The 12604-nt window shown below is 33.0% G+C and overlaps 1 protein-coding gene across 9 annotated transcripts in view; it reads left to right on the top strand.

The window, feature by feature from the left end:
• Nucleotides 1-7952, top strand: part of FRYL (FRY like transcription coactivator) — a 262394-nt gene extending 254442 nt beyond the window's left edge. For 7 of the 9 annotated variants that reach the window (XM_031942465.1, XM_031942463.1, XM_031942464.1 and 4 more), the window contains 5 exons: nucleotides 1456-1524; nucleotides 4031-4048; nucleotides 4835-4945; nucleotides 5426-5619; nucleotides 6227-7952. In XM_031942465.1, the coding sequence (XP_031798325.1) occupies nucleotides 1456-1524; nucleotides 4031-4048; nucleotides 4835-4945; nucleotides 5426-5619; nucleotides 6227-6485 (651 nt within the window). In that variant the 3' untranslated portion in view covers nucleotides 6486-7952. The remainder of the gene's footprint in view (nucleotides 1-1455; nucleotides 1525-4030; nucleotides 4049-4834; nucleotides 4946-5425; nucleotides 5620-6226) is intronic. The other 2 variants (XM_031942467.1, XM_031942460.1) reach the window with 1 other exon arrangement.
• The last annotated feature ends 4652 nt before the right edge of the window (nucleotides 7953-12604 follow it).

The following is a 12604-nucleotide window of genomic DNA, read 5'->3' as shown; positions in this document are numbered from 1 at the left end:
ACACCCATGATTTTTTTTTCTTTGTTACTAGATTTAAAATGGATCTTGGATTCTGTGCCACTAATTGAAAGTGACACCAGTGTTTAGAGAATTCCACTTCTGATAAGCAAACAGACCTGGTTAATTCATTCAGTAGCCTTTATTAAATTGACCAGATGAGAAACCACATTTTTCATTTCCCAGTCTTACATCTCACAAAGGTTAGATATAGGTCATGAAGATTTTCAATGAAATCTAGAGAGGTAAAGTGGACTGTTTACTGATCTATGTCTGGAGGGAGCCACGGTCAGAAAAGCTTTACCATGTTTGAACTGGCACTTTAGTCTCAGCAATGTATACATTACCCTGCTGTTACTGAATAAAATTAAAATAAAATTTTAGTCAGCTTTATTTTATGTTAAAGAGCGTTTAACATTCTAAAGATAGAATATTTATTTGGTTTTTTAAAAAATATTTATTAGTTCTAAATAAAATTAAGATATTGTGATGTTTGTTTTATGAGAAATAACATATACTTCTGAGGAAATACTTTTAACCAAATGAATGAAGTCATATTTACATGCTTTGAAATGTGGTTTTTTATGTCTAAAACCATGCTATTCCTTAAGTTTAATGGACTAATTACTTTTAATTATTTTCTGTATGCTTGATTCTCTGAAGCTAAAAAAAATATATATTTTTTTGAAGCAATGATTGCAAAACACTTTCCTGAAAGCTGTAGACTTTAATGACGTCTTCACAAGAGCTTTTCAGCTGGGGAGGTGATCCGTCATAGTAGTCATCACTTGGTTTGGAGTCAGAAGACTGGGCTTTTCACCATATCCATTCTACATAACCCCAGTTGGAAAAAATCACTTTAACCTCTCTGATCCTGAGTTTTCTTATCTGCTAAATAGAAATGATAACATTTGTACTACCGGTATCACAAGGCTGTTAAAAGAAGAGCACTTTATAAAGTGTAAAATGATGTATCTAAATGAGCTTTATTTCCTCTCAGTTTTTTTAGAGAAATGGTTATAATTATTTATCCTGATATGGATGAACATTATTGCAATTCAACAAGGAAAAAAAGTAGCAGTGTAGTTGTTGATGATGCATTATCCAGCATTTAAAGAAAAGCAATAATTATCAGTCCATCTCTAGAGCACCAGAATATTTTCATATATACCAAATCCTATGGTAGAATGGAAAGCATGCTCAATTTGAATTCAGGAAGCCCCGACCTCCAGTCCTTCCTAGCTGCCAAGCTGGTCACTTTTCTTCTCTCTGAACCAGTTTCCTCTTCAATAAGATGAAATTCCATCAAACTATACAGTAATAGTTACTTGAGAGAGTTGTGAGAAGGTACGGTAAGCACCTTAGAGTAACGGTGTCCCTACAGTCCGCGGCCTGCGGGGCACCGTGTACGAGAAGCTCCTTTTACTCAATGTTACTTGGCTTTTTTTTCCCCTGTAGTGGTTAGACAATTGCAAGAGGACATTTGGTGGTGGTGATAACATGTATAGAAATAACACAGATGCACAGGTAAGTGTCTTATTCTCATTTTCTTGGTATATTTCTAAGGCAAGTAAAAAACTCTTGTATTCCAGTTCTTTCTGATATTCTTAGAAATAATAAAGAATATTTATAAAGCTTCTCATTTTAGTTATCAGAATCATCTTTGTGAAAGTTAGGTTCCCATGAAATATTGGCTTAGTAATGAAAATTTCACTTTAATAAAAGTAAGCAACCAGTTTGTGATATGTGGTTTAATAATATTCAATAGATAAGCTAGATAAAAATCTGTGCACCAGTCAGCCCAGGTCTGCTTTGAGTGCAGCTGCCTCTAAAAGAAAAGGAATTAGTATTCTGCTTCAGTCTCTTACAGATGCATTGTCTACTCCAAAAACCAGACCTGAAATTAGCACTGTAGAACTATATTAAAGCCTTTTTGATGATGAAATTCTGGTTGGACCCTTTGCAATTTGTTCACATAAAAGTTTAGTGAAAAATACAAATGGACTAAAAGCCCTATGATAAGTGGACATTGTGTATTCCATCTGATAGCTGCATGGAGGAAAATTTTTGTCTTATTTTGCTTTCAACAATTGAAAAACATTAAATTACATTGTTAATGACAAAGAACAGTGTTGAGGAGTTTGGATCAGGCTGGAAAGATACATTTTTTCAACATCTTCAATACCATCTTGCTTATTTTGGAAGGAAAAATTAGACTAAAGAATCCATTTTATATATTGGTCAGGGATGTTCAATGGGAGCATTGACTGTTGGCTTTCATAATAGAAAATAGAGTGAAATACTTTCTTTGAAAAGCTATATGGAAAACAGTTTGCTATAAAGGCTAGAGAACAATTTCAGGTGAGGGAAGGAAGACAGAAGAATGAGGCTGACAGTAGCAAGAGGGAAGAGAAAGCTGTGCAGGCTTTCTGCACAGCAAAGGCAAACAGGCAGCAAAGGCAAAACAGGGGGGCTAATTATTTACTGGGAATCATGCTGGTTGGGAGTGATTCATGGAACTTATGAGTGTGGAATATTCGGGACTAATAGGTATTTATTTAAAGTAAAGGATGGCTTTTGTCCTCATGCTCAGGAAAATTTGTTACAAAAATATTAAAAACAAGGATAACAACAGATATGTGACATTGCTATATCCTCTTAAGATTTTGTTAAATTATACAAATCACTTATTGTTTTTAGGAGTTGATTGGGGAGGAGGAGTCATTCTCTGCATGTAATGGATTTTCAAAAATTGACTTATTTGTGAAACTTTATCATAACATTTGTTTTGCCCTTTTAAAATTATACACCTGACTTTAAAAATACTCTTGATTTCTCTTATTTTATGAAAGTCAGCTCATAACATATAAATTAAAGTTCTTATCTATATTTTAAAAGGCTGTCATTTTATATACCTACAAGTATTATATTCATTTTTTCAAAATTTCTATATATAAGCTTTCTGAAAAAAAATGGAAGAGTCTAAAAAACTGCTAATGGAAAGTGAAAATAATACTAAAAAATGAACACTAACAATTTCTATAACTTAATTCAGTAGACATTTCTTAAAAGTTTATAAAAACAACCTTACCCTGAAGAAGTTTTTAGGAGTAGGATTTAAAATATGTATATTTGGATAATATTTATCCTCTTCTAATATGCATTATGTTTGAAGCATTTAAAGAGACATGAGAATATCAAAATGACTGTTGACTGTTCTGTATTATTCTGTTGATGTTTTATAAAGAATTGAAAATACAAATACTGAGAAAATGTAAAATATGAAAATGTAAACTCATTTCCTAGGCAGGTGTTGATAATCCCAGTAAAGTGAATTATCTCTAAATATTGCATATGGTATGTTCTCGGTAATTCAGACTACACTAGTAATTCACTTAAATTCTGAAAGGGCTGTGTTGGGATGCCCTATATTCATGATAATATGATAACAGAAACTTGAAGTTTAGGAAATCCCATCTTCACTTGATAATGTAAATAACCAGCATAAACATATATTAATTGGAAAATGCTTAAACAATTTAAGAGATTATTCATTTTTGTAACATTGAAGTATTTTACTTAAAATATAACACCATTTACATAAAAATTTAACTTTAAAATTATTCTCTGTAAATGAAAGCAAATGACCTCATTTCATTTTAGTTCCTGATTTTTTTTTTAATACTTTCAAAAACCTAGCTAGAAAAAAGGAATCTTATCTGATACTATTCATGATAATTTATGAATGATCTAAGTCTTAAATTTTTATTTTACTCTTGGTGGCCTTTATATTTTAAGTATTTAAATAACAGTACACCAAACTTTCACTGTGGCTGTCAAATTCTGTTTTTTGGCAAAGCAAAAAAAAAAAAAAAAAAAGTTTCATTCTGATGATTTTCTTTATGGGAATAAATGTCTTTCTTTCAGTTTGCCTGGGACATCTGTGACCCTAGTTAAAATGATTTCCTACACTAATTCTTGGTCTCTTTCTTCCTTTGTATTTTTTTTGTGACCCGCTCACCTTCTTGCTTAGCAAATGGAAATTCTAGCAGTAAGTGAACTGTCTTGATTTATAGAATTACTTAACCATGTCGGACAAAAACTGGTCTTCTGTCTCTTGCCCATTTGTGACATAGCAATGTTTTTGTCATAGACTACCTTAAGAATAGTGTGTGCTTAAGTTTTGCATAGTCCTAACCCATGAAATGTTGTTCCTACATTGATTGTGGAATTTCATAATTAAATCTAACTAGCAGTGGCTTTTTAAAAGAAAATTTTAATAATTATTAAAATGCAAAATGTTAATATCACTTTCTTATTTCAATGAGGATACAAAATTTGGGGGAATTGATAAAAATCAGTTTAAAGAAGGAAATGATTATTCTTACTTCTGAGTAAGAATTAATTTAGTTTTTATTTGCTGTCAGGCAGCTGTAAGTAAATGCAATGGGATGAATTTTTTCTCTGCAGTGGAAAATAACAAGTATGACATGGGCACTGCACCTTTGAAAGCATTCTACATATGGCCTTGGTGGACCAACATTATTATTACGTTGGAAATGTGCTTTCACTCTCAAAATAAACTTTAAAATAAAGTAGCCTATATCAGTGGTTCATCTTTAAGTATTAATTATAAACTGAGATTCCCTAAGCATCTTTCATCTGCCTTTAGTCAGCTTTACACCCTATTAACTTGTCAAAATTTTCTACATTTCCTTCTCTGCAGTAAACAAATAACTATTTGCAAATTCTTTGCTGAAAAGCTGGCTAAAACGTGTCTTGTCATGTTTACAGAAAAATAATTCCTAAATCTTAATGTAATGTTGCTTATTCCTAGGAACTGGAATTATGTCGGAGGTTATACAAATTGCATTTCCAGTTGCTACTTCTGTTCCAAGCGTACTGTAAACTTATCAGCCAAGTAGATACAATCAAAAATGAAGCAGAGGTAAGACATATGATATTATAATTTTGAAATATTTCATGGTTACCATACAAATTAAAGGTTGGATTAAACCTGTACTTCATTATACATGGAATAATCTCTGGGGTAGCAGAATAAATTCTGACTTTACCACTTACTATTTGAATAGCTTTGACTAAGTAACTTTTTAGGGCCTTGATTTCCTCATTATGAAATGCCAAGTTGACATGTCTGCTAAAATTGCATTCTTAGTAGACATAATATCTTGTGTGTTTTATCTTTAAAATGCTATGATCCTGTTTTGTGAGAGTATCTAACTTCACAGTACATTTTATAAAGTGATAGAAAGAGCATATGTATTTGATTTGTACTGTGCTGGGAAAATCTGGTAACATTCAAATCTGGTATCTTTAAAGAACCATTTTGAAACCCAAAAAAATGTTTAAATGAAATCAGTTTTTTACTATAAAGTTTATAACTATTCTAACTGATTATTTGTTTTAGGTCATTAACATGTCAGAGGAACTTGCCCAGTTAGAGAGTTTTCTTCAGGAGGCTGAAGCTGCCTCCGAGAACATTGGAGAAAATGATGTGTCTGAGGCTGCACAGGCTACCATAGAAACAGCCATTCATTCTCTCATTGAGACTTTGAGAAATAAAGAGTTTATGGCAGCAGTAGCACAAGTCAAAACTTTCAGGTAAAATATGGAATCATTTGAAAGTGAGTTTTTTGGAGTAAGGCTAAAATAAAATGACTTACCACTGGGAATTTAATGCTGTCCTTCTGGGCTTCAGTAGTGTAGAGGACAGGGGTTGAACAAAGTTGACTGATCTGTCAGATGAGGTCCCTGCTAAGCAAAAGGAAAAGTGTCACTTTGAAATCTGAAGGGAGAACCAGGGGCAAAGACCTGGGATTGCTGGAAGGAAAAACAGTTGCTATTTTTCTGGATATCTGTAGTCTATCATATCATACTGTTTTATTCTCTGTGGCATGTGTTATATGAATTTTGATGAGCCTGCCCCAGTCCCTTAACTACATATACATAAGAAAATAAAAATTCTACACAGCTCACTTAAATATAATAATAGATTCATGCTGCATACATGTCATTTTTGAAAGTGAAAGATTTTCCCCATAATCTTTTCTAAAATGTGAACTTTTTAGAAACCACCTGCCTTTCCATATTTAAGAAATAGATCCTCATCTTATAACAGTTGAAAAACATAATAACTTGTGAATTATTTTTAAAATAGTCAGTACTTAACCATAGTTGTTTTATTTTTTATTTAAATATATATTTGCAGGTGTCTTTGGCCCAATGACATATTTGGCAGTTGTGAAGATGATCCTGTCCAAACACTGTTACACATATATTTCCGTCATCAAACGTTGGGCCAGACAGGCAGTTTTGCAGTGATAGGTTCTAACCAGGACATGTCAGAAGCCGGCTTAAAACTGATGGAACTTAATCTCGAAATAAGAGAGTCTCTACGAATGGTGCAATCATACCAGCTTCTAACAAAGGCCAAACCGATCAGAAATTTGGTGAGCACTGGATTTTGAGAAGCTTCATTGCTTAGAAATGAACAAGATTAAAGCTGAGGGGTACCTCAGAATTTTTATCAAGCACCTTTCACAAACTGTTGCAAATAATTAATACCTTTTCCAGCAGCATCCACAACCTTGGTGACCAATGTAGAATTTTATCAAAATAAGAAATTATGAACTTGAAAACAAAAGCTCTGAAGGAAAAAAAATGCTTACTGACTGCCATCACTTCACTTAATAACTCTGTACAGTAGTAAACTTTTTTTTTAATTACACAAAAGAAACTACATGAAAGGAAAAAAAAAGGGCTAAAAGCGATGCACAGAAACGCATTATTTTCTGCAGTAAGAAAATAATTCTATGAGTAGTTGCAATAATGTTTCTCTAATCTTGAAACGACGAAAAGCAGGTGGAATGAGGCTGAAATCAAGGCTGGGTTATTTTAGCTGAAAACCTGCAAGGCTTCCGGTCTTTCCAGCAATCACAAGCATAATCATCACTTGAGACCTAATTATCTACACGAAGAATGTGCAGTCAGACATCAACAGAAAAAGACTGTTTGCAAAAAAAAAAAAATTCTTAATGTTTGGGGATTGCGGTCGTGTGTGGTGGACTTCTTTTCTTTGTTTTGTATTGTCTGCATAAGGCGTTGTATGTGCGAGAGTTAGGATGTATGGATATGTGACAGTCCCATTTTCCAAGTATGGATGTTTGTTGATAAAAGTCTCAGAGCATGCCTAAAAGAGCACTGCAAATTATTTTTGAAGAAATTTTATTTTATTAGATCTAACTCTTCATAGTGTGTAAATGTTAGGACATTAAATAATATTTTAAAACTGGGCTTTCCCAGAATTTCTAAAAGAAATAATATATCTGTTAACTTTATTGGAATGCTGCTCAGTTCTCTGATCAGTGCTTATGTTACAATTATTGATAACAACTAACCAAAGTAGCTGCCTGCAGAGACTTAAAAATGTATATTAAAGATATATGCTGCCCATCAGCAACTCTCACTAGAAAAAGTTAACTTATTTTATTCTGTAAATATTCTAGAAACTGTATAGAATAAAACCAGTATTTTTCTTGTACATTTGTGCAATGCACTGTTATACAAGAATGGGTGTACAAAGCTAATGAAAAAAATTGTGGCCACTGGTGGTAGAAACATAAGACTTGCAGATCCTGTTGTCTGCTGAAGAGGTGCAAACGCGTTGATGTTTATTCAGGACTTATGTGACAACTAAGGAAACTGGGGCTGCAGAAGAAAAAGACAAATACAGGACCACAGGGGATGGATACCAAAACATGCAATAGACTTATCCATTGAGTCTGTAGTATAATATGAACTGTACCTGTTGGGGTTTTTTTTTAAGCATTTTGTAAAAGAAATGAATGTAGTCCCACAATTCCTCTGATTTGAAAGGAACACCTTGTATTTTTTATATGCATCTCTTACCCACTGTGATTTTTAAAAAAAAAAAACAAAAAAAAAAACAGGCTCTGTGATTCCAGAGTTTAGAATGTAGAAATGAAATTCTTAGCTTTGCCTTTTCTTGGGGAAGAGGACCCCACCAGAAATGTAATTATGCTGAAATGCATTCATCGAAGGCACTGTGCGCGCTGTTGGACTGCTGACAGTAGTTATGTTACCTTTAAAGTTCTATAACTGGTCATGGCACATTCATAATCACTGTATTTTTTTTTTTTGACCCTGATAAAATTGAATTATTTTGATGGCTTGTTGGTACTGTAGATGGTGTTCTTTTAATTATTTAATAACTATTTACTGAAGGTTAGGTAGTTTTATTTAGTGGTCGTTACACACTTACTCCCATCATCTCTTTCCATTTCCCATTTTCTCTTTTCCTTTGACCCTTTTTTGTTTTTGTTTTTGTTAAAATAAAAATATTGTATCTCTTACTCGGTGTATTATTTTGAAAGTTGGTGCTTAAATCATTTTAAAGCTATCTTAAGATTTTTATAACATTAAATGGACTTAATTCTTTTTTTCATTTTTATTTAAAAAGATTGTAAAATGATTTTTTATACTTCATTACAGACCAAAAATATAGTTAGAACCTAATGTTAAACTCATTCAAACTAATGAATATTGAGCAGAATATTTCTAGAATATAATTAAAATCACTTTTTTTTTTCCAAAACTGAAACAAAGTATTCTTTGTAGATATATATATAAAAACATGGAATTAGCTTTAGTGTTGCTTTTACAACAGGAAATCACATTTATTGTTTTTACAACAGTAAATTACAAGTAGTAAATTACTTTATGTGAAATGTGAGTTTCATAATCAATTTAGGATCATTTCCCTAAAAATTCTTAATTGTTCTATGTTCAGAAAGCAAAAATCCAAGGTATTATAGTTATATCATGGAAATTACTGTATTTAAGTCAAAGACTAAATAAATGAAATGAAACAAGTACAGTTAGGTAGAATTAAGCCTCTATTCTAAGACTTGAAGATTAATTTATTCCTAGTCATCTACAATTATATTCCAACAAAAATATTATATATCTCTAGGAGAAATGCCTCCCTCTATTTCAATGAAACAGTTTCTACTTGCAAGTAGTTTCCTTCAAGTGAAGTTTTTGTTTTGCTTCTAACTGCCAGGATTCTTCAGAATGCCAGGATGCTTCTGATTGAAGTAAGACTTGATTGTTGTTGGATTGAAGTTGGAAGAGGCCTTTACAAAAGGTGCCCTGTTGGGGCAGCTAGATGGCTCAGTAGATTAAAGCACTTTTTTTTTCTGAGGTCAGAAAGACTTGAATTCAGATCCCGCCTCAGACATCTAACACTTCATAGCTGTATGACTTTGGGCAAGTCACTTAACCTCAATTGCTCTGATAAATAAATGAATAAATGAAACAAGGTGCCCTAAAGGGAAAAAAAATTATTATCTGGTTCTTTATGTCATGCTTCCTATTTTGTAAAAGGTGAAGGGGTGGAAAAAATGAAATCTTCATTCTAATGGGATATAAAATCCAAAATGATATAATAGCAGTGAGCTGTGTTATAAACTGTCAAAGATAACTGGTAACTGGGAAATTACTTTTCAACAACAACAAAAAAAAAAAAAAACAAGCATTAACAGCAAATTCTCATAACATATCCTATTCATACGAGGTTGCAATTGTTAGGCCATGAAATTCTAAACATGAACCTCCAGGGAGCTTGGTGGCATGAAGATTTTCACGATCCTTTTCTTTCTTCTATAAACTATTTCTGATCCTGTTGCCTCAGTAAACTTCATCAAAGCTAGTTGCCTCAAAAGCAGAAAACTATTAATTACTAATTTTATTTTAGTCACACTCTAAGCAATGGTTGAATAGCTTAAAGAATCTACCCCCACCTTGTACTGATTGACATCATGCAAACTTGTTTTGTACAAATTAGATACTAATTGTTAATATTCACATATTTTTAAAAATTATCAAATGAAAGTATTATTTCAGTTGTAAAATGGGAATTATAATACCTGTGTGTCAGGGTTACGAGAATCATGTAAGATACTGCTTCAGCTTACCAAAGTACAGTAAAGTTAATATAAGAATATAATAGACTGAAGTCTAAATAACACCAAGATGATGAACATACTTTTAGAAAGCAGTATTTAAAATTGCTGAACTTGTTTCATTTTCCTACTCCTTAGCTTAAAGGGGTAGTGAAATGCCTGGAGAAAATCAGTTCTTAACAGTGGAACCCTACTCAATGAAAAAACTCTGCAATCTCTGATGATACAGGTTGTAGAATACTCTTTTGCCATTGTTCCACAGCAGCATCTCAAGATTCTGTTTGAGAAGCCCCTGGATGAGGGAGAGGGGCTTGGCACAGTGACAGGTGGTCATCTCCCCAAAGTCACACAGCCAATATTGCTGGCATTTAAGATCTGGGTTTTTTCTCATAGAGAAATAATTAATACTCAATTATCCAATAAAGACTTTCATTTTAAGTTTTTCCCCCTAGGCCATTCAGATAAAATTTTAAAAGCATTTATAAAGTACTCATTATGTGTCAGGTACTATGCTGAACACTTTTATCATATCACTACCAAAAGCTTATTTATTGCAAAACAGCCTTGACTCCTGTTTAAACCAGAGTTCTGCATCATTTTCTAGCTTAAACTGTCCAAATGTTCAAAGAATTAATTTTGTGCATTTGAATTTGCATGAAAATTTTGTCCAATGCACTTCTGCAAAACAGAATAAGCAAATTTCATTTTACATAGTTAAGATACTGCAACTATTAAAGTGCCTACTCAGGGCTGCAGTTTACATAAGATGGCCGCTGGCCTCCAGGAATCAATTCTTGTAAAGGGGTAAAATCCTATCAATCACTTGGCTGTCACTGCAATATTACCCAAGTGCCTTAGAATTACCAATTACTGAGAGGAAAGACGCAATTGACATTCACAGAACATGTTGCCATCTGCAAGAGCTTTGTTCCACAAAAGTCTTTGAGGCAACAAAATCAACAACTTCATCAGGTTTTCTTTGGATTTGGGCTTTAAAGAACTTGAAAAAATTAAGCAGAGAGACTAACAGGCTTGGCAACATGCAAGCACATGAGTGAGCCCCATTTTGCAGTTCTGAGTGCAGAGATGTTCAATTTGATTCCAGCATATGACTGGAAAGACAAGAAGACACCTAGTTGTGTAGGGATCTTTTTGATTTTGAAGAAAACATTTCTCATCTGTATTTCAATTCTGCTATTTAGTTGTCTACAACTCTTCATGAGCCCATTTGAGGCAAAGATACTGGAAATGTTTGCCATTTTTTTCAGCTCATTTTGCCAATGGGGAAACCAGGCAAACAGGGTGAAGTGATATGCCCAGGGTCACACAGCTAGTAAGGGTTTGAGGCCATATTTTAACTCGGGTCCTCCTCCCCATGTGATCCCAGAGCTGGCACTCCATTCTTTGAGCTACCTATCTGCCCATCTCAGTTCTATAATGAAAATTTGGACATATATGAACATGTCTAAGTCAGTCATCCACATACTATCACATCACCAGTATCACATTACCAGTATCATAGCCTTTAAAATAATCTAGGCCAGGATACATTACAAAAGTCACCGAGTCCAATGGGATTACATGCTATTTTAGTCATATTGGATTATTCTTTGGGGTGATAAGCAAATAAGGAATCTGATCTTACATTATTAAATCTTACTCAAAAGAATAATCAACACTCAGAATCATTTCAACTCTTGTTAATCCCCAGGATTTGATCACTCAAGGTTTTATAGCACCTCCTCCTGTGACAGTTTTTTGTTTTTTTTAAACACTTCAATAGCTTTAGCTTTACAATTAGAACAGGAAGCAAGATAAAAAGAGCAGAGGACTCAGATCAGGCATCTACAACTTCTTCCCTCTTCAAGTCACTCTAGTTTTTTATTACAACTAAGTCTGTCAAAATAATGACATAGTTCATTTTACATATTGTTAAAAGTATGAAAAGTCATCTCTAAATCAATTTATCTTTCATGAAGCCTACAAATGATTTTTGTAAAGCTAAGACTCCTTTTGCAATATTCACCCACTAAATTTCTACTTTGTGAATCTAGTTTTTAAACATTTGGTCCTTTAAAAAGAACTTATAGCAATTCAATTTTATTACAGTAAAGTTCTTTTGATTTCCAAAGTTGACAACAGTCAGAGGAAGCAAATTTTGACATCTAAACAGCTGGATAATTAAGTTTTCCAGTTATATTTTAAATCCTATTCCATTCCGATTTCTATTATTCCACTTAAATTACTTCATGTGAGCAGTTATTTAAAAAAAAAAAAAAAAAAAAAAGATACTCCGATTATTCCAATTGCATAAGTTTAAATTCCCCCTCACTGAAGCCAAGGTAGGCAAGATCTTTCTTTTGGCCTACATGTCAATATGAATTTTTTTTTTAAATGCACTTAATTTTTTTCAAGGTATCTATTAAGATCACACTATCACGTGTAGCCAGAATTAATTTTTTCTTTACCTCCAAAACTATTTGATTTGGCTTCTGTTAAACTGAATTACGATTTTTCTATACCATGTACACCAGGACGAATTCAGAGAAAATTAAGATGGTTTTCCCTCCTCCTCCTCAGAAGCAAATTCATAACACTGCAAA

Source organism: Sarcophilus harrisii, chromosome 6, assembly GCF_902635505.1.
Source record: "Sarcophilus harrisii chromosome 6, mSarHar1.11, whole genome shotgun sequence".
Lineage (NCBI taxonomy): Eukaryota > Metazoa > Chordata > Mammalia > Dasyuromorphia > Dasyuridae > Sarcophilus > Sarcophilus harrisii.
Note: the sequence above shows the minus strand (reverse complement) of the source record. Positions and strands in the feature narration are given on the sequence as shown.